The sequence below is a fragment of the Perna viridis genome, chromosome 6, assembly GCF_037379345.1.
Source record: "Perna viridis isolate PV_CMFRI_1.1 ecotype Kerala chromosome 6, ASM3737934v1, whole genome shotgun sequence".
In the NCBI taxonomy this organism is placed as follows: domain Eukaryota; kingdom Metazoa; phylum Mollusca; class Bivalvia; order Mytilida; family Mytilidae; genus Perna; species Perna viridis.
The window spans coordinates 29,547,431-29,571,160 of record NC_142450.1 but is presented as its reverse complement, the minus strand read 5'-3'; the positions used below and the strand labels follow the sequence as shown (position 1 = coordinate 29,571,160).

The 23,730-nt window shown below is 31.3% G+C and overlaps 1 protein-coding gene and 1 long non-coding RNA gene across 4 annotated transcripts in view; both read left to right on the top strand.

Annotated features, from left to right (window-relative positions):
* Window positions 1-197: 197 nt before the first annotated feature.
* Window positions 198-2,118, top strand: LOC148614461 (uncharacterized). Its single transcript, XR_015923662.1, has 3 exons — window positions 198-588; window positions 1,049-1,103; window positions 1,747-2,118. It is a non-coding gene; the product is annotated as an uncharacterized LOC148614461 (long non-coding RNA).
* A 1,625-nt stretch (window positions 2,119-3,743) lies between these two features.
* LOC148614460 (uncharacterized) overlaps window positions 3,744-23,730 on the top strand; it is a 47,278-nt gene continuing 27,291 nt past the window's right edge. Inside the window, exons 1-6 of one of the 3 annotated variants that reach the window (XM_088588547.1) lie at window positions 3,744-3,817; window positions 11,271-11,518; window positions 17,272-17,322; window positions 18,345-18,368; window positions 18,703-18,846; window positions 22,510-22,580. In XM_088588547.1, the coding sequence (XP_088444673.1) occupies window positions 11,341-11,518; window positions 17,272-17,322; window positions 18,345-18,368; window positions 18,703-18,846; window positions 22,510-22,580 (468 nt within the window). In that variant the 5' untranslated portion in view covers window positions 3,744-3,817; window positions 11,271-11,340. Of the gene's footprint in view, window positions 3,877-11,270; window positions 11,519-17,271; window positions 17,323-18,344; window positions 18,369-18,702; window positions 18,847-22,509; window positions 22,581-23,730 lie in introns of all 3 variants that reach the window. The other 2 variants (XM_088588548.1, XM_088588550.1) reach the window with 2 other exon arrangements.

Genomic DNA, 23,730 nt, shown 5'->3' with positions numbered 1-23,730 from the left:
GAAAACAATTTCATCCATTTTAACCTTGAGACCGGCGTACTAAGTCGTGAATGTGAAACAAGTCACACAAAATGTAGTTCTTTATTCGCTACGACAATGTTACACTAAAACATAAAAATACATATCAAGACAAAGCATTTCAAATCAACAAAGTCCCAAAAATATTTTATTACAAGATGGTACACAAGTTCATCCGATTTGCTCTGCGTAGGAAAACGTGTTCGATTTGAACACAAATTTCTTCAAGCCGGTGGCAGTGGTATTCTGGAAGGGCAAAAGTAGTGCAGGCGTGGAAGAGACCAATGCTCCGGAGTTTGCCCCCTGCTTAATCAGGGGGCTCAATCTTCCGGTTGCCGCCATGTTAAAAATTTCTGTATGACCAGGGAGCTCAATTTTCCGGTTGCCGCCATGTTAAAAATTTCTATATGACTTTAAGATTTTAAACACAACTTTTTCAAAATGTAATTTCTAGCGATCGAATGGACAGATTTACGTGAAATTGTAATATATCGATTCAGAAAGTTGTAAATTTTGGATTTATTATAAGGAGATACACAAATTCGGTAGATATAAAAAGAAACTAACCAGGTAAGTGGAAAAGCCATGTTTATTATTGTCCTGGTAAAACCGAGCCTTGGTTTTATGAAAAAACTTGATTTTGCCCATTTGAACCTAATGTTTTCATAATTATGATAATGTTTTACAATAATTTATCATCATTTATTATATTTGTTTGCATTTTAGAGAAATTTTATTTATCTAGCTCACATTTACAGCTCATTATACACATGGCTAGTTTGTTGTTCATATTTTGCTAGTCCGCCATTTCTTATGTGTGTTTTTAGGAACCGCCCATTGAAATACATAATGTATGAGATGCTGCGATCGTAAACAAGATTAATTTCATCAACGATATTAATTTCCTTATTATTGATGCAGTTACTAAGATAGAAATTTAATCATGAAAGGCAGTATTATGAAATTAACCTTCGTTTACAAATGTACATTTATTTCAAACACATTACCAGTCAAGTTGTCTTAATTACAGTATTAAAAAGATGCTTAGAAACTACAGTACTACAAACCAAAAATAACAGAAAACAGTAAGTCAGAAAAACATTGTATCATTTGCACTTTACATGTATGTGTATGTGTGTGTGTGGTTTTTTTTTGTGGGGGAGGTATGCTTAAAAATGAAATAAAAAAGAAACATTGAAATATTCACTTTATGAAACAAACCCCCCCCCCCAAAAAAAAAAAAAAAAAGAAAAAAGGATCAATGATTGTCCTAATAAAATTGTTAAAATAATAAAGGCAGGACCTTTTTTTTCACAAAATAGTAAGGCAGGATAGTTTACAAATGTAGCTCTTTCCATAGAGATCAAATGGTTCTTCCTTTTTTATTTTAATTTATTTCATTTAACCATTCAATTTTACAATGATTTACAGAACAAGAGGAATCGAACCTCCTACTCATTGCTAAATATGACATGAGTCCACCAGGGAACTGTCATTAAACATGTATTTTCTACTTAACAATGTATTGAATACATACTGAAGTTGCATTATAAAACACAATCAAGTGCTGTTACCATCCTTTTCAATCAGGTCTTAACAAAATAGTACAAGTACATTGTACATGCAATTTATAATCATATATAGATATTATAAGCTTACAATTATGAAAAGCTTTCAATTTTTATATGTATTACATGTATATTGATACTGGTTTGTTTTAATTTTCAGCATCCTAGGCAGTGTGAATTGAATTAATAGACAATGCACATGTATATGAAGCAGAAGGAAACATGACTTGCATGTCAATTATTCAACTGATTTGACCCATTTCAACAGCATATTGGACACACAATGACTTAAATTCAGTAAATGTTTAGTATGGGAGAATCAACACATTATATTTTGAGCATGAGGAAGGCGCAGATTAAATATTACATGTATTTACCTATTTTCAGGGGAAAGTATCTATCCAAGACTGACTCTTAATATAAAAATGTAAAACAATACAGTTGTAAAAATTTTCAGTATCTGCTTTAAGACATATTGTAGTAAAATGTGATACATTGTACATGTATAATAAAAGAAAATTGAATACATTAAGTATGTTCTCGTTTCTTATATGTGGCAAAGCCCAGTGGAAATTTCATTATTCTGATATTGGGTACATTTACTGTATACATTTGTGCATGCATATACAGTATGCATTAAGGTGTCTATCTCTTTTTTTCCACTTGTGTTTACACATTAAGCCAATACAATGGACAGTCCAATTAAACCATACTTTTAAATTTAAACTTAACCATTACTGTGAACAAGGATTTATACATAACTCTGTGCTGTGAACACAAATTTTGCATAACCAACCAGTTTATTACTGAAAGCAGTCTTCTAGGATTCCTATTCCTATTCTGTGCTGTGAACTTCATATGCTGTAAGGATTTGCTTTGTTAGGAAAGCAGTCATTGACTGTGGGAATGTTGATTTTATATGGATTTTTACCACGGAAACCTCAATTTTTGAAAAATCCTAGAACACTGGACTTAGTACATGTACATTTGTACATATTGGTTTGACCTAGGAATAATATTTGTGGTTAGCAGTTTAGAAAATAGAAAATGAAAAAGTTTGACATTTTAAGTTAATAATAACAAAAGTCCAAGAAGCCATGCAGTCAACAGAGGCTAATTTTGGTATCATTATCGCCTGCGCTTGTGACTTAAGTGTTACAGGAGTGACATACAGGCTTCTCTAATTAAAGTACATTATTTTTCATTATTGCCAAATGTTACATTAAAAATAAAAATGTAGCATTATACCACTGCGAATATCAGGGATAAGTGTATCTGGACTTACCTTATATTACTGTACTGCAAGTTGTACAGTATGAAAAATTAATATGGATGGTTTTTAACATCATGAAAGTGAACTGCTATATGTACAAAAAATGTATGCAAGATTTTTTTTTTATAGTTGCAACCTCTGCAAAGTCTACTTAAAACCTTGTGATCCCTTGTTAACATGAATTTTCAGATGAGTCTGTACCCTCATTGTGTAACAGACCTAATTAAGATTACAAAGTAAGTAAGTTGCCACATTTTGATCACTTTAATAAAAAAACTTGAAATTTACAAAACAAATCATAGCACACCTTCCAGGAGGAAGCATGCAATATCAATACTCAATATCATCAGTCATCACATATATGATAGTTCATGTCGAATAGGTAGATCATAATATTGAGTATAGAGTTGAATAGAAATTTACTATGACATTAAATTTAATGTGGGCATTTTAAACGGTGACATTTCTTTTATTAAATTTCACAAATGATAATAACACATTATGATATCAGAATCAAAACAAATCCAAACATAAAGAATATTAAAATAATTTCCATATAAGTAAGCATCTCAATTTAAATTCCATAATTAACACAAATATTATTCATATAAACAATGCCCAACGAGAAAGGCAGGTAACTCCGTCCACATTGCTTCCAAGTCCACACACAAATACACGTAGTCCATGCGTTTGCACTTATTTAAAGCATGTATGTATATTATATGCCTATTTGAATAAGAAAGAAGTGAACTTTACCTTTGAATATTGAATCAGTCAGTATGCAAATTATTTGTCATAGTAAGTTATCTGAACCAATCAAAAAAATCCGGAACTGTTCTTGTTCACTTAATTTTTCTCTGAAATAGAAGGCAATGATTAGAGAGGTTCCGATGATGTACGCCATATTTCATTAACATCTGAGGCGACTTAGGTTCCCCTATCTATGAAAACTCCACTGGTATGACTTTAATATTTTAAACACAAAGTTCTTTTTCAAAATATCTATGAACTCCCCTGGTGAGTACACGAAACTCAAATTCAGACGATCCCCCAATAACTTATATTGGTGGGTCCGTTGATTGTAATGCATAATAAAAAGGGAAGAAAAGTCCCTCCTCTCTAAGACTAGAAATTTATGTATTTTTGTAAATGGACTTTAATATGAATTTACTTTCACTTCCTACATTTTTTTGGTAATTTGCCACGACTATAAGTATAACATATAAACACACATTTTATGATTATCTTTCATGTTTTCAACAGCTATTTACCTGTTTTTTTTTATAACCATTTTATGTTTATTTTTATTTTTTCATCGGGTATTTTCCCTTATTAATGATTGTAAAAAAAAACATATTGGAAAAAGAAAGTTGCAGACTTTGTTATCCAAATGAAAAGGAAAGAGATTACATGCAATGCCAAAGGTTATTATCTTAAGAAAGTGGTTAAAAAGTTGCTTTAATAAGTTTAGTTCACACAAAGTGGTCCCGTGCAGGTTGGGTGTTATAAGAATAGGCCTGCAGCAGTGCTAAGCTTGTCATAAAAGGCGAGTAAATAGTGCCAAGAACCTTACCCGGGGGCTAGGGCGCTCTGCCCACAGAGCAACTGGGATGTGTGCCCCAGGTGGTTGAATGGGGTACTCCTGGTGTGTTACATGCTGGGGTTGTCAGGCTATAATGCGGAAAACCTGACCGCCAACTATAGTGGTGCACCGTTTTGGGAAAGATGCCACGTTCCTCGCACGTTAAAGAACCCTACTGTGGTATTCTTCCGGAGTAGGAACCATAGGGCTCCGCCACAGGAGGCTAAATTGCCCGACCCTACCCACCTCTCCCTATTTCCAGTGGCAATCAAAATTTTTTGACCTTATTGTCCTTGTGTCCCATCCCTTTTTTCATTTCATGACCATTTCATGTTCATTTTATCATCAATTTCATGTTCATCGTCTGAATATAGCTGAAATATTGCTGCTCGGACGTTAAACCCCAACAAACAAACAAACAAAACACACAAAGTAGTACCGGTATACAAGAACACTGACAATTATAATGCAAGTTGTTTTGGCTATAATTCCACCTTGGCCATAGTTTTGTTAAAGGCGGGGAGTGGTTTGTTGTTAAATAGTGTTATAATTTAGTTGTACACATACTATGTATGTTGTTGTCTCATAAAAAATCTTGTGTGTGCCACAGCAATTGTATATTTAAGTCCAGTAGGCATGTATATACATGTACATGTAATATGTATTGGCTTTTACCAAACAATCATGTTGCTTTGAATATGAAAAAATAGTACTATTTTTATGTGTGAAATGTCCATATCTGTTGTATATAGATCATTAAGATAGCATTTTCCTTGTTCCAGGAGAACAAAAATACTAAATTTCATAAAGTATTGGTAAAAAAAAGTACTCTTTTTTAATATAATTAAGCTACTTTAACTAATGCGATACCACTTTATTGTACATGGCATATTGCAAAAAACATTTTCATTAGTCTCCGAGTATGAAAATATTGAAATTTCATAAAATTGGGGTAAAATATACTCATTTTTTAGATAATAGAGTGTTTTTGACAGATGCGATACTATCTAATTGCTCTTAATATGAAAATTAATTAATTTTAATATGGAAAATGTCCATATCTGTTGTATATGGATCATTGGGAACACATTTTCCTTGTTCCAGGAGAATAAAAATACCAAATTTCATAAAATATAGGTAAAAAGTATTCTTTTTTTTTTTTTAATAATTTAGCCATTTTAACTAATAGGATAGCATCTTATTGGTCTAGAAAAGAAAATACTGCATTGTTGATATGAAAAATGTCCATTTTGATTACACAAGGTACATTGGGAGAACATTTTGTCTCAAAGTGTTAGAATTCAGAAATTTCAATAAATTGAGGTAAAATATACACAATTTTAAGATAAAAAAGTACCTTTTGCTTATGCAGTACTATCTTATTGCTCTAAATATAAAAAGAAATTAATTCTTTATGTGAAAAATGTCCATATTTGTTTTATATGGATCATTGGGAAGACATTTCCCTTGTTCCAGGAGAACAAAAATACCAAAATTTCAAAAAGTATTGGTAAAAAGCACTCTATTTTGAAATAATTTAGCCATTTTAGCTAATGCAAAACCATTTTATTTGTCTAAAAAAGAAAATGTTGCTTTGTTGATATGAAAGTGGCCATTTTTATTATACATGGTACATTGCAAAAACATTTTGACTGGACTGGGAGTATAAACAATTGAAATTTCATAAAATTGGGGTAAAATATACTCAATTTTAAGATAAAATAGTATTTTTTGCGTATGTGATACCGTCTAATTGCTCTGAATATGAAAAGAAAGTAATTTTCATATGAAAAATGTCCATATCTGTTGTGTATGGATCATTGGGAAGACATTTCCCATGTTCCAGGAGAACAAAAAATACCAAAATTTCATAAAGTATTGGTAAAAAGCACAATTTTTTGGAATAATTAAGCTATTTTAAGTAATGCGGTTCCATTTTATTGCTCTAAATATGAAAAGAAAGTAATTTTCATGTTTAAAAATGTACATATTTGTTGTATATGGATCATTGAGAACTTGTATTCCTTGTTCCAGCAGAACAAAAATACCAAAATTTCTTAAAGTATTGGTAAAAAGCACTCTATTTCGAAATAATTTAGTTTTTCTAACTAATGGGATAGCATCTTATTGATCTAAAAAAGAAAATACTGCATTGTTGATATGAAAAATGTCCATTTTAATTATACAATGTACATGGTACATTGCAAAAACATTTTGACTGGTCTCAAAGTATTAAAATTTAGAAATTTCAATAAATTGAGGTAAAATATACACAATTTTCAGATAAAAGAGTATTTTTTTGCTTATGCAATACTATCTTATTGCTCTAAATATAAAAAGAAAATAATTTTTTATGTGAAAAATGTCCATATTTGTTTTATATGGATCATTTGGAAGACAGTTCCCTTGTTCCAGGAGAATAAAAATACCAAAATTTCATGAAGTATTGGTAAAAAGCACTCTATTTAAATAATTTAGCTATTTTAGCTAATGCAATACCATTTTATTTGTCTAGAAAAGAAAATGTTGCTTTGTTGATATGAAAGTGGCCATTTTTATTATACATGGTACATTGCGAACACATTTTGACTGGACTGGGAGTATAAACAATTGAAATTTCATAAAATTGGGGTAAAATATACTCAATTTTAAGATAAAATAGTATTTTTTGCGTATGTGATACCGTCTAATTGCTCTGAATATGAAAAGAAAGTAATTTTCATATGAAAAATGTCCATATCTGTTGTGTATGGATCATTGGGAAGACATTTCCCATGTTCCAGGAGAACAAAAAATACCAAAATTTCATAAAGTATTGGTAAAAAGCACAATTTTTTGGAATAATTAAGCTATTTTAAGTAATGCGGTTCCATTGTATTGCTCTAAATATGAAAAGAAAGTAATTTTCATGTTTAAAAATGTACATATTTGTTGTATATGGATCATTGAGAACTTGTATTCCTTGTTCCAGCAGAACAAAAATACCAAAATTTCTTAAAGTATTGGTAAAAAGCACTCTATTTCGAAATAATTTAGTTTTTCTAACTAATGGGATAGCATCTTATTGATCTAAAAAAGAAAATACTGCATTGTTGATATGAAAAATGTCCATTTTAATTATACAATGTACATGGTACATTGCAAAAACATTTTGACTGGTCTCAAAGTATTAAAATTTAGAAATTTCAATAAATTGAGGTAAAATATACACAATTTTCAGATAAAAGAGTATTTTTTTGCTTATGCAATACTATCTTATTGCTCTAAATATAAAAAGAAAATAATTTTTTATGTGAAAAATGTCCATATTTGTTTTATATGGATCATTTGGAAGACAGTTCCCTTGTTCCAGGAGAATAAAAATACCAAAATTTCATAAAGTATTGGTAAAAAGCACTCTATTTAAATAATTTAGCTATTTTAGCTAATGCAATACCATTTTATTTGTCTAAAAAAGAAAATGTTGCTTTGTTGATATGAAAGTGGCCATTTTTATTATACATGGTACATTGCGAACACATTTTAACTAGTCTTGGGATAAGAAAATATTAAAATTTCATAAAATTGGGCTAAAATATACTCACTTTTTAGAAAAAAAAGTATTTTGACATATGTGATACCTTCTAATTGCTTGTAGATAAAAGAATATTTTATGCTTATGCGATACCATCTTACTGCTCTAAATATGAAAAAAAAGTAATTTTTATGTGAAAAATGTCGGTAGTTGTTGTATATGGATCATTGGGAACACATTATCCTTGTTCCAGTAGAACAAAAACGCCAAATTTTCATAAAATATGGGTAAAAAGTACTCTGTTTTGAAATAATTAAGCTATTACGACTAATGCAATGCCATCTTAATAGTCTAAAAAAAATAACATCACATTGTTGATATGAAATATGTCCATTTTATTATAAATGGCCAATTGCAAAAACCTTTTCACTGGTCTGTGAGTATGAAAATATTGAAATTTCATAAAATTGGGGTAATATATACTCAATTTTTATTCTCAAAAGACAAACTATTACCATTAGGGAAATTCAATGAATGCCATGAAATCATAAACAGTTATAGTTTGGGAATTTTTTCCCTGATCATTCCGGAAGGCCATTCAAATATTTACAGTATATGTACAAATATTTATTATATGTACAAATAATGTTGAAATGTTTGAAACCAATTAATTCCTACAAGTATTGATTCCTGACAAATAATGTCTTTTCAATGTAAAAGGGATACTGATTTTGGCATAGAAACGAAATTACAACAATATTCCATAGAATTGATCTACCATAGGAGCAATTTTTATCATCCAATCAGAATACAGAACCGTTGCATGAAGAATGTTGCACGATACATGAAGAACGAAGCACGAAGTGCACACAAGAAAGGCACACACACACGAAGCCCACGCTGCACGATACACGATCCCATGTAACATGCACACGAAGCACACGATACATGCACAGGAAGCACAATAAAATGGGAATGTTACACATTTCAGGGGGTGTACATTGCAAATCAAAGTACATTATTTTTTTCACTATCATGCAACCATGTTTTCCAGACAATCACAATAGCATACCTAAGATTTATTTAAAACTGAAACCAGCCTTTAAGAATCATTAAAAATCGAATCCTTTTACAATCTTATACTTAATATAATCTAAACATCCCTGACATGATTTTAAATGTTTTTGATATTGAAAGAATGCTGTTTTCTGTATGGACACCCTTTATAGAAACACAAAAATACATCTAACACAGTGTAGATATGGATACATGGATGTACTGCTTTAAGGTCAGTACTACATGCATTGAACAAATATGAATATTTTCAAATAAGTATTTCCCCTGTGGTGCCTCAGGAGATTCTATTTATAGCAAAATTTCAAGTGTGCTGTTGGGGTCAAGACCCGGTTAATCACAAATTTGTGTCATTATATCTCTCTTATATGTACATTGTATATTTAGTATTGGTCTCTGAGGATTTAATTGATGGTATACATTTGTAAATGATATTTATAAGGTCTTAAATATTGCATACATGCAGCTACAAAATATATAGTGAATCAAGGTTGTGACCAACTTACCCACATTTGGTTTACACTAAAATTTGATGTACAAAAATAAATGATAAATAACTTTTTTTATGTCATTTTGATATAAAGTTAGCGAAAAAGTAAAAGAATTTTTCCTGCAGAATTTTTTTTGCCTGCATTTGAATTTTAATGACCTTTAACCATGTGCATTAAAGTCATGCTTGAGTAACTGTCAAATGATTGACGTTTACTCCTTGTGCCTGATTAGTGTAGTTGGTGAATTAGTTGATTGTTGGCACCTGTTAAAAGTTGTAATTAGCTTGTGGTACCAGTAATAAAATTATCTCTTTTGCCACTTGAACCAATGTTGGACTTACAGCTCTTAATGTTTTGTTGTACTTGCAAAGATTTCAGGTGACAAATTGAGACTAGATTATGTTTGTCATTCGGAAAAGTCTTTCGTCTGTGATGAAAATGATGAGCCATCACAGTAGAAATATCACTGTCTAATTTCTATACTTTTTATGCTAAAAGCTAGAATTAATGCAAAAATACTGTAAAACCAGCTTTAAATTCTCTGAATCTTATCATATAGATAAGGTGCTTTTATAGGTGCAGAATATTTGCCTACAACTGTTACTGTTACAATGTCTTTTATCTTTTGTTACACACTCCCTATATGATATTTCTCATGAAATTCATATATAGGACTTGTTTCAATTTAATAACACAATCGGAAGTAAAGGTGCTGTTGACATGGCCACCCCAATGTTACTGAAACCTGAAGACCCAAAAACCCAGAAAATAGAAATTGGACAATTTGATTTTTTTTTAAATTCAGAGAAAAACTTACAAGTTCACAGGCTAAAAAGTAGGGTAGGTTGGGAGGCAGGAAACAAAACTATTTATTTTGTTTGGCTATAAAGGGAAGACATTGATCATGTTAATAGCAATGTGACATTCTTATAATCTAAACATTGTACCTTTTGCATTTGTGATCGATATTATAACCTTCTTGAAATCGTTTAAGTTTTTAAAATAATTGTTGGAGACACTCATTGATATTTTACATTCTCTCCACGACATATCTCTTCAGGACGATGAATTTTTGTTCTATTAATTGTGCATCCCACTAACTTGTACCTGCATGCTGCCATAGAGCTCTCCACTCTTGCTTTGGCTTTGCTGCAGCTTGAACTGTACTATTTTATTGCTCAACAAGGACTAAAAATAAGAACTGAACTTCCACATTTTTCAACACATTGTCAACTTTGCTACACAAAAGAAATGGCTGATCCATGACATATCTGATGTTGACAATATCAGTAGTAACATTAATTATGACAACTACAATACCACAGTATTGTGGTACTTTGGAATACTTTTCCAATACTTTGGAAAAAAATCTTATTACTGGTATAATACTAGAAGAAAATACTTACTATAAAAGGACAGGAATTTTTATTGGAAAAATCACAATATAGGAGCATTTTTTTCTTACATGTATACCAGTATTTTGATCAACAAGTACATGAGATCCAACTTTCAATGTAGCAAATAACCACAAAACTGTAAAAAAAACTTCACTGGAAATACAAAATTATGAATAACATAAAGACCCTGTCATAACACAGGGCTCAGAAATTTTTTTAGTAACATGTATTGTTACAAAAAGTTATTTCCAAAGCCTTGTGTTGTGTTTGGATGCTTCAAGCAACTCATTGTTAGTGAAAAGTAAGCCGCTATGGTCATAGAAAGAAGTCCATTATTATTTCTTTTATTTTAGGTCACGTACTTCAAGACATATACATTTTTGTTGAAAGATACAAGCTGTAACACATTAGGCTATTTTTGTCATGTATCCAGCAATAAAGGACATTGGGGATAAATACTGTTTAGAAGGCCTGTCCATGTGCAAAAGATTATCTACAGTAAATTTAAAGGATTGTTGGAATATATTGCGGTCTGCCATTTGCTTTCCAGACAAAGATACCGACAGAATGGTGACTGAAGTTTCAGCAGACAGTGAAGCTGGTATGTTTTCTAGTCAAATGTATTAATGTACAAGACCTTTGTGTAAAATTGGTGCTTTCCCCATGAATGTGAAATTTCATGGTACTTACTAAATTGTCAACTCTCTGGGTTTTTCTTCCTAACTTTAGTACAGCATGCAACATAGTCTGATAAATGCCAGGTACCTGGCACATCTCTTTAAAAGTTTATCTCTGTTATTTCTAATTCGAACTTTGTCAAGATAAAAAAAAATTTGTTACAAATGCTACCTTGGTAGATGATTTCCTAGTGAATATTTTTATCTTGAAAACATCTCCTCTGAAATTGCTGAATAGATTTGCACGAAACTTTTAATGATTGTTCCTTAAAGTATCCTGCGCAAAATGACCTTTTGGATTTTTGATCGGTTAAAAACATGGCCACCGTTACTAAAAATAGAACATAGGGGTCAGACAGCAGATTTTTGCCTGTTAGTATTCAGCATGATGAGATCTATCTGTGGTTAAATTTTGGTGAAAATCTGTTGACCCAAAAATATAACATTGGGGTCAGGCAGCAGATTTTTGCATATACATCTAAAACGGTTAGGTTTAGCCAAATTCTGACATAGGGTAAAAGTATTCAGCATGATGAGATCTATCTGTGGTTAAAATTTTAGTGAAAATCTGTTGACCCAGGTTAGGGTTATTGCCCTTTTGGGGGTCTTTTGCTGTTTTTGATGTTATTACTTAAAAAAATCTTCTTCTCAGAAACTATTCTGCAAAATTCAATGGAAGTTGGTATTTTTGTTTTATAGGGTATCCTGAACAAAATGAGTGTTCGGATTTTTGATCTATTAAAAAAAATGGCAGCTGTTACTAAAAATTGAATATACTGATCTGTAGGGGTCAGACAGCAGATTTTTGTATATATCTCCAAAACTGCTAGGTTTAGCCAAATTCTGTTGGGCTAAAGGTATTCAGCATGTTGAGATCTATCTGTGGTCAAATTTTGTTGAAAATCTGTTGACCCATGTTAGAGCAACTGCCCTTTTTGGACGTTTTTTGCTGTTTTTGATGTTATTACTTTAAAAAAATATTCTCATCAGAAATTATTCTGCAAAATTCAATGGAAGCTGACATTTTTTGTTTTATAGGGTATCCTTTACGAAATGACCGATTTTTGATTGCTGAAAAAACATGGCTGCTGTTTCTAAAAATAGAACAATGGGGTCAGACATCAGATTTTTTGCATACATCTCCAAATTTTAGGTTTAGCCAATAGCTGAAATGATTCTTATTATAAGGCTTACAAAAGTCTCCAATGAATCAAATGAAGTCAAATTGTCTGACAAAATTCTCTTCTTGTTAGAGTTATTGCCCTTGAAAGGCAAAAATTTAACCAGGTGAGCGATTCAGGCTCCTGTGAGCCTTTTGTTTTTTACAGTTTTCAGCCTATATCTTGAAAACTGTGATAGATGGAATGAAACTTTCAATTGCTGAAATGACTTTTATTATAAGGCCTACGAACGTCTCCAGGGATCAAATTTCTCAGACGACTCAATATAAGAGTTATTTCCCTTGAAAGGCAAAAAGTTGGTTTTTTTGTACTTTTCAGTCAATGTCTTGAAAATTGTTATAGATTGAATTAAACTTTTGGTTGATGAAATGATCCTCATGATAAGTCTTAACTAAGTCTTCATGGAGTCAAAATTGTCAGACAACTTCTTGTTGGAGTTATTGCACTTGAGAGGCAAAAATTTAACCAGGTGAGTGATTCTGGCTCCTGGGAGCCTCTTGTTTATTAAAGGGTAAATGACTTTTTATTTACTATTGCAAACACAACTTTTGGTAAACACACTGTACTGTTGAAGATCTAGAAATTTTAATCAAGTTTGAAATTATAAGGAAGGAAACTGACATTTTGAATAAGCAAACATGTGTGACATGCAAATGTTTACAATTTTCAATTAAAAAGGACTATTGCAGAACCTAGAGATTAAGGACTTTAAGGCTAAACCACCTGACTGTTTTTGCCAAAACTCCCCATTCAAATATGGACCTTACGGTCATGTCATTAAAGGAGATTTAAGCATCATTGAAGAAGAATCTCTGCATAAGTTCCTTTCTAAAGGACTGAAATACTGTGAACCGCATCCAATAAAATTGGAATTAGAACGTTAAAGTTCTTATGGATGCCGTGGAGGACTGAGCCAGAAAATGGATAAACCAAAACAAGATTGATTCCCTGTCATGGTAAAGGCTGTGAGGTCTTAAATTTTGAAAAGAATGAAAGTTTTGCTACATCAGTTTTCAAAGACCCCGATGTAGAAAAAGCATTGTCTACTACTGTGAAAGTGCTATTATTTGTGGGGTACCAATTTTCATGGTTTTCGTTGGTGAGCCAGAACACGATATCTCAAAATCACAAAGTCAAGGATCCACGAACTTATGTATCTTTTTGAATCCACAAAAATTGGTATCCACAGATGAAAAAACTTCACAGTTTACATGACAAAGATGTTGTCGTACAAGCAGACAAAGCCCAAAACAACATTGTTTTTGTCTGCAAATGTATTACATCCAATGTTTATTATCAGAGGTCGACATAGTAAATAATAGCAGTGATAAGACCTATACTGCCACTACACTACAAGAAGAAATAATGGATAACCATAAAACTTTGCTTATAATCCTCTTTTGGTCTCGATACCGAGACAATGGCTGTGATTTATCGTCTTTATACTGGATTCCACAAAAATCCATATAAACAATGTTACATAGCTGGATATGCAAAATGTACCAACAAACCTCTTTCAAAATGTTGAACTTCTATACTCACAGCTGTTGAAGAGGGTCTCCAGTCCTACCACAACACTTGTTACTCCTGTGATGGTATTAATTCAATGTGAATCCTGAAAAATTCTAAAGATCTTTTAGAGAACCTCATTTCAAAATTATTATCAGAATATAATAGCATTAAAAACTATGATTTTTCAACACTTTATTCTTCAATTCCCCATACTCAGTGGAAATCCAGACTCAAAAACATTTTTTATCATATTTCTACAAAAAAGATATTACACCTAGATACACATATATAGCTCTTAGTAGAGACTCCTCATGCTTTGTAAAAAATAATTCTAAATCATCTTCATACATACAGAGGAAGAAATTTTCAAATTGCTAGAATTTTTTAACAACAGTTTAAACAAATTGTGTTTCTCTACTTGCTAACATATTCCTTCACTCGTATGAGGCTGAATAAATAGCTGATTTGATCCAAAAGAAAGAACATTATTGAGCTAGATCCTTTGATCTCAGTTTCCACTATATAGATGACATATTATTATTAAATAGTCCTAGTTTTGGGATTTGAAACATGGCATCTACCCAAAAGAACTTGAGATAAAAGATACTACAGACAATGTGAAGTCAGCCTCATGTCTTGACCTACTTTTAGAAATTGATTGTAAAGAAAACTGTTGACCAAACCTTACGACTAACATGATGACTTTTCATTCAGAGTTGTCAACTTTCCTTCCGTCTCTGGCAACATCCCTTCAGCACTGGCATATGGAGTTATCATATCACAAAGTTATGTGAGAGCTTGCCAAAACTACGTAGACTTTTTGTATCGCACTTGACTTTTTACAATTAAGCTTCTGGATCAAGGTTATGTATTGCTACAAGATTGAAGTGTATCCATCTGCACCATGAAATCTGATTTGTGCAAAGTGTCATAGTTTTCCTTTCCTCTTTTGTCTACCCTGGACTTGACTCTTTATGGACAACTTGGTGAGTTTTTTTTTTAGAAAAGCAGAGGGCGCTTACCCTTCATGTGCACCTGGTCCATTAACAAGTGTGTAACCTTAATGGGACACTCAGATAATTGTTAAGTGGTGCACTAATAGGGTTTGCAATACAGGGACTAGGTGGAGCTCCCCTCAATTTTTCCCTAGCAAGGACACTGAAATGTAACATTAATCTTAGATAATTCTGTAAGTGACACCTACATGTAATAAAAAGATGATATCCTTTTGGCCAAAAAGGGACTCTTTTGCACCACAACTCATTTGTGCCAGTTATCCATCAGCACCAATTTATTTTTCAAATCTCATAGTTGAATTGGTCCAATAATTTAGAATAATTTTGTGCTAAAATAGTGGTAAATTTGTAAATATCTTAATATTTTTATAAAGATAATATATTGTAAATTATAGAGGCTCTCAGTAAAACTGACATCTTCAGGTTCAAGAGCAGCTAAACCAAAGAAATATATTTGAAACCTATTTATTGATCTCACCACCATAAGACCTATATTCCAAGATTCTTTATCTTATGCCACCAAGTTTAGGTAACAAACAACACTACTTGATGAAAAGGTCTAGATACAGCTCTCAAGCAACAATTTCAAGATGAACTGTTTGAATATTCAGAGTAGCTCAAACAGTTGCACAAAAAGTTTATTCAGTTTTTGATTAATTAATATTTCAAACAAAGCAAATTCATTTGAGCTGCATATAATTTTACTTCTACAATTATAGTTATAAAAAATTAGAAAACATATGAAAATTTTCATTTGTTTAAAAAAAAAAGAAAACGAAAAAAGCAAATTTTATAAAAAAAAAAAAACCTAAAACAAAACAAAAAAATATTGAAGAATAAGAATATAACAAAGAAACAAAAATAACTAGTATAATAATTACAATTCTTTTGATAATAACAAAGAAATAAACTTAAGAATTAAGTTTAACTTTTCAATAAAAAAGATAATAATTTTTTTAGTTTTCAATGGTGGTAACCACTCTATAACTTGTTTCCGTATTCCAATAAACATAAACAATTACAATTCCAAGGCCGAATTGTCCCAGTCCAAAACATACTACATTCATGTTTTTGACCTGGAAAGAATACTAGTGCAATGAACCTCTGATATTGTAGTAGATGTGGCACGTACAATTCTAATCATTCAGATTTATGTATTATTTTTTAAGTCCCCTTCCATCTTTATTAGCCAAAGGGGACTTTAGATTTGAAATCTATCTGTCTGTCTGTCAATCCCCAAAAAATTTTCCATAATATTTTTCTAAATGCTTCCTGATATTGAGCTGATCTATGGTATGTGAGTCAATCTTACGAGTTACAGATCAAGTTAATGTTTTGTTTTGCTTGGCTGATTTTTTTGTCCAAGTTATGGCCCTTGAACTTTGAAAAATTTACTGAAATTTAAGTTTTCCACACTTTTTTTCTTTACACTTGCAGATATAAGATTTGTTTTGGTATGTGAGTCTACCATGTTGAGTTACATATCAAGTTTACATTTTGTTCCACTTTGATGATTTTTTCTAAAGTTACCAACTTTCAGTTTTACATGCTATACCAAAATTTCAGTTTTACACGCTTTGTTCTAAAGTCTTAAAATACTGAGTTGTTTTTTTGACAAATCAGTCAATCATTATTTGAAACCTTATCTGTTGAATTGTCCATGCATAAAACTTTGCAAATCTGCATCTGTTAAATGGATTTGAACATCTTGTCTTTGTTTGTTTCACTTCTTCTGTTCAAAATAAAGATCTTTTCCTCAGTTTGGCATTTCTACTTGATGTTCCAAGGTAATATTTGGGTCAGTGATATAAACAGCTGGTATTCTTTCGCAATATCCTCAGAATGCTTGTTGTCTCTTGTTTCTTAACAGTTATGATCAAAAGTAGGATTTAGTTACGCATATACATGTGTATCATTTTTTGTATCTGTAAATCACACATGTACATGCATAATGACTTATCTTTTTAGGACATTCAGAGGAAACCTTGAGGAATGATGAAGACTTTTTTCCTAAAAATGGTAAGGTTCGAAAAAAATTTGGGAGTTACAATGTATTTGATGATCTTTGTTTCAGCTGAAAAATCAGGGCATATGTGAACATTCACAACACTCCTTAATTTTTATTTTTGATTTTTCCATTATATTCATATAATTATGCTTCCCAAAGTGCAGCCATGATACAACTGCAGTGGTGGAACTCTGAACAGTTTAGGCAAGTGTGGGCACAATATTAGTTTTACACACTTAAGCATAGGGTATTATACATGTAGTTCATTATGGAGACAACAATATAGTACAAAATTTGAAAAATACCGGTAATTAAAAATTTTCAAAAATGAAAAAAGGTGTTTTGGGGGGTGTAGCACCTTTGACTATTTTTTAGTTAAATACATAAGTGATTTCTGAAATCTAATTAAAAATGCAGGCCAGGATTTTTATAAGGAATCCAATAAAAAGAATTTTGCCATCAGACCAAAAATATAAAAAAAAATGTCATTTTTTATGGGATGTGGGCCTTCAGCCCCTTATAACTTTCAAACTGTAAGAGATATCTAGAATCTGATTGAAGAATACAAGGATTTTCATAAGGAATCCAACTTTTTTTTCTTCCAAAATCTGACCAAAAAGGAAAAAGTTGATTTTTTGGGGCTTTGCCCTATTTTGCACCTCTTTAACTCTAAAATGGTTACAGATAATCCTACTCTGTAAAATATTTTCAAAACAAATACAGTGGCATTGGCATCTGAATCATTTATAAGCTCTTTCTATCAATTCTAATGATGATACCATTATATTTTTTTTTGGCATATAAAAATGTTATAGTGCTTTTGCAATTTGAGAAAATACTACATAACAGTTATGTTAATACATTTTGTATGTTTAATTACATTATGTAAGTTTTACGTCATTGTGATTGAAAATCAGTTCCATTTTTGACAAAAATAAAAACATTGCAGGTATTTCTTAATTAACTTACAGGATTAAACATTTAAAATGTACCAGTATGTAGAGTCTAGTAATTTTAAGTTTTACTTTTTCAGGAAACACTAAACCAGATTTGCCAGGTAATGTAAAATATATTTATACTTTTACACAACTACTTTGTAGAATAATAATGATTTATTTTCTGGATACATTATGGTATTCTTACACCAAAAGTTGTACATAACAATTCATGATTGATTATTTGATTATTGTTTCCTGTCCTTAGGCAAATATTTCATGCATTTCAGTTCAAGAACATTTGACTAATTATCAGGGTGGACAGAAAACTTCAAAAAAAAGTACCGGCAAATTTAATTTTTTAACTACTTAACTACTATACATTTGTATATTTTTTAACCACAAAAATCGATTCCTGCAAATACTTTCATTTGTATAATATTCATGATATTGCAGAGAAACCTGTGCCAGGATCTGAATTTGGCTCCCCAAATGATGAAAATTGTGACATTTTTCATGATGCTACTAGTGAAATCGAGCAAAGTGATGAAATCCTTGGAAAATCTTTTAACTCAAAGGAAGAGAAAACTCTGGAAAATGGTAAAGATGAGCATTTGTCTATTGAGGTTACCAATAAACTCATTTGTCAGATAATTAAGAATGTTACTGATAACAAGTTTGATAATACAATTATATGTGAAGTCCTTTCTTCTGTTAGAAGTTATTTTCTTTTATACTGCTCTTTACATGTATGCCATTTTTGTGAACTTAATTTTGGAGGAGATTTGTTATACCAAACCTAAAAACCAAGGTGTAAAAGGATAAGAGTTGGTAGACTATTTTTGCCACTCAAAACATCATACTTTTACATTGACTGAATATGCCTTCATGGAAAATTACATTTATTGCTTGTTTAATGAAGTTAACTAAATGATTAACATAACTCAAAAGTTAGATGGTTAAGAGTTAGCTGATATTTAAAAATACATTTGTACAAAGATGTAAACATATAATGGTTTCTTATTCACCACCAGAACCCATATTCACTGCTTATTCATTTAAAACAAAAAAAGCACAAATCCAGAGTTTGATAAAAAGGATAGAATAATCTTAAAATCACAATAGGAGTTCATTATTTTTCATTAATCAACTTATGCAATCTATTATAAAAACAAGATATCTGAATCTGTCATTTAATCAGGGGAATAAGATGTAGCGTTTGTAGATGTGTATGGTTGATTTCTGTTAGAAATGATCCAACTGATGTAGGTATGTTTAAACTTGTAAACTTCATTTCCTAAACTCCATAAATTAATGTAACTTGATGAAACTTTATGGTAAGGTTAGTCATCATATATAGACTATGAGGGAAGATATTTTTATTGCCATTGTTTGAAAAGGGAGATAATCCAACATAATTTTACTTTGTAAGTGCAACTCCTTATAAATTGGTCAATGGATATTTTTTCTATGGAATTATATAGGAAAGTTTAGCATTTTGTGTGTAGATCATCACACAGTAGATGTGCAATAAAGATAGAAAATATTGTAGGAGATTCCTGCAGAGGGAATTATTCAACAGACTTTTACATGTTAAAACTCGAAAACTGCTTAATGAATTTTTATGAAACTTTACAAGAAGGTTAGACATCATAAGTATCAAAACTACATGAAAGCATTTAAGCCCTTTAACTATTATACTCTATGTTGTACATTGATATTGACAGGTATTAGAGGAATAACATGTATTATATGCATGTTAAAAACCTATCTAAGTCACATGTGCATGTGCCTTTATATTAAAGTTAAATTATTTGTGGCACAAAGTCTCACAAAGAGACAATACTTTTATGTTGTGACTAAGATATTATTAGCTTTGACATCTCTAATGGCTCAAGAAAAATCTGATATTTATCAAGTAGTTAAAAACCATAAACAAAAAAAAGAGAAAATTCAAATTTAAAGTTTGGTCAATAGTTTACCTTTTCCATTGATTTCTAAGTGTAGGTCAAGATACGAGGCTGACTTCATAGTGTCTGTAGTATCCTTTATCTCAAGTTCTTTTGGGTAGATGCGATGTATCAAATCCCTGAAATTAGGATTGTTTAAAGACGTCATCTATATATCGGAAACTGAGATTAAAGGATCGAGCCAAATGATATTCTTTCTTTTGGATCAGATCAGCTATAAGTCAGTCTCATAAGAGTGAAGAAATAGAAGACATTATCGTAAGCAATTTAGGATACTGTCGGATATAAACTTCAAATTTGAATGATGGTGTTTAATCTATGTTGGCATACAGGATCTTATTTATCCTTGCAATTTACAGAGGAATTCTAAGCTCAAAATGAGAATTTAATGTCTAAGGGAAATAAACACCGGCTTGTACTTGTATCAAAGATCAAGCTACGTAAGAAAAATGGGGAAAAATGATTTCTCTTTCAAGGAAACATCTGGGAGAAGAGTGAAGTGAATCACTTAGACAAGTTTAAAACCCAGCCGATATTATTATACACTTGCAAACCAAGTTTGGGGGCATATAGGAATCACCCTATCTATCTGTCTGCCTGTCCATCCGTTTTCTTGTAAGCATAACTCCTCCTAAACTGCTCAACGGATTTTGATGAAATTTTATAGGAAGGTTGGGTATCATATGTAGATGTGCATGAAGGAATATAAATACTGTCTGAAGCCAAATTGAGGTTTTCTACGTTAAAACCTTGTAAGCACAACTTCTCCTAAACACTGAAGGGATTTTGATGAAATATATAGAAAGGTTGGGTATCATATGTTTATATGCATGAAAGAGTATAACTACTGTTGGATGACACTAAAGGGAGATTATCTAAATTAAGGGTTTAACATGTTAAAACCTTGTGAGCGCAACTCCTTCTTAACTGCTAAAGGGGTTTTAGTGAAATTTTACGGAAAGGTTGGACATCATATGTAGATGTGCTTGACAGAATATAATTACTGTTGGATAGCACTAAAGGGATATAATCTAGCATTCTACATTTCAGTTCATTTGAAGCAATGGTTATTCTCTTTGTGGGCTTGCTCACAGTATTTCTAGTTTTCATAGTTTTTGTAAAGTACATGTAGGAAACTAAGCCAAAGGAAAGATCTGACTACATAATTTTGTCATTTTTTTTTAACTTTTCTCTGTAAGTACCTAAAATACAGTCAATTTCAAATTTTCAATATTCATTATGAGAATAAGGTGGTAGATTATGAAAATGAGTACTACAGATTTAAAAGTAAGCCTGAATGTATTTTCCCAGTGGGCAGTGTAGGATTAAGGAAAATTGATATTAGGTTTTAGATTCTCAAGAAGGGACCAAAAAACAAGCATTTTGTGAAATTGTTTTCGGATTTTTCAGACTAAATCAATACTTTTTTTCAGCCTCGACTTATTGTCCACTAAGACTTACAGAAGGATTTTCAAGAAAAAAGTGTTTATCTACAATGCTTTAGATTGAATTCATTGTGATTGCTTGCATTCAAAATTTTGGGTTAATAATCAAAGAAAGCTGTAACTCAAGCAGTCAAACAGACAAATGAAATTGAAGATTATTGATCAGTGCTGCTATTCTTTTTGAATGAATACGATGATGTTAATAAAAACTTCAAAATTGTTAAAATATATAAACATGGTCTAGAAGATGTTTTACTGGTAAAACATTATCAAGTGTTCAGTAGTTATCGGTTCTTCAATATGCAAGTCTATACCTATTTATGGTATGTTGTACATGTGCTAATTTTGCACATATCTCAAATTATAATCAGTTAAAGTGTTATCTAAATGACTAACTGCAACCAAATATAAAGATAGCATTTTGTTTTTATTGTATTTCGAAAAACCAGGTAATTAATTAATGCATGTAATTATGACCTATTCTTCTAAATTTATCAACAAAAGTTATAGAACTAGTTTTCTATTCTTATTCACATGTAATATGTATAAGGCACAAATTTTAAAAAGCTTTGGTAACCCATCATATCTCATATTATTGAAATAAACAAAACTTCTTGATAAGACTTTCCAATTATCTTTGTTAAAATATTAAAAAATTCAAGGCAATGTCTACTGAAAAATAATCCAAAACCTAGCACCAATCTTATTTGGAGAAAAACGCACAAAATTAGAGGTCATATTTTCAATGGTCAATTTATTGCTTAAATGAAAGGTGACCGTTTATTATCATTTTATTCCATGGAAAATAATTCTTTATAGGTAATTATTTAATATATTGTATAATTTAGCTCCTAAAATATCTGACCCGGAAAGGATCATAACTTCTACAGCATGTATTATGAAGAGTTCAGATCAAACGGTAAGTACATGTACATGTATATTAATGTACATAATCTATGATGACCTATTTCAGTTTGAAACATTAATACCCAGACACCAGGAGTAAAAAAGTTTGATATTTACTTACTTATTTATTAAGTTTGATATTTTTTAAGTCAAAGACTTTCAATAATTCTAACATCATATCCCCAATGTACTATTTTTAAGTCTGTATATTTTTGCAGTTTTAGCTAAAATTAAAAAAAAAACATAATAGACATAAATATACTTGTAATTGATGAAACAATCCTAGTAATTAGGCCTACAAAAGATTCAACAGAGGGGTGGTTAGAGAAGATTCTTTTTAGGACTTGTTGCCCTTGAAAGTAAAAATATAACCAGTTTTTATACTAAGGAAAACTGTTTGTGGTTGTAATGAGTAATATTCTTGCTGTCATTAGTGACTCATTTCTGCTGTTGTCATTACAGTCAATAGATATTTCATGTTCATATAATAATTTGAGTGTAAGTGTCTTTATAAAAGTAAACCACAAGGTGCCAAACTAAAGAAGATAGGCTGAGGTTGATTTTAGGTATCGTGGATTGGACCATCGTGGACCAAAAGAGGCCAGAATCAAGCATTTCCCTAATGTCTGGATAATAATTCATTGTAGAAATGAATGGATTTCTTTAGAATTGTATCACAAGCTGGCAAATAACTTATGAAAAAATTGGGTTTATTTTGGAGGTTTTGACTTGAAGTTATAATATATGGGGGTGTTACCGGTAAATGTGGATGGACTTACTTGACTTATTTCCATCTCTCCTTGAGGAGAATCGGGTCGTTAACAAGTCCTCTCCATCTGTCTCTTTCGTTTGTCACTCTGGTTGTTTCTGTCCATGACTGAAATCCTAGGTCTTGTCTTCCTTTTTTGATGGTTCTTCTCCAGGTTTCCTTTGGTCTGCTTCTCTTTCTTTTACCGTCTGGTGTCCATGAGATGTCTATCTTTGCGTGCCTGGTGTTATCCATCCATAGTACATGTCCCAGCCATTTCCATCTTCTTCTCTTGATGGTAACACTTATATTTTCAATGTCAGCCTTTCTTCTCACCTCATCATTTGTTACCTTCTGTGGCCAGTAGATCTTTAAGATTCTCCTTAGGCTTTTATGGAGAAAGGTGTCCACCAAG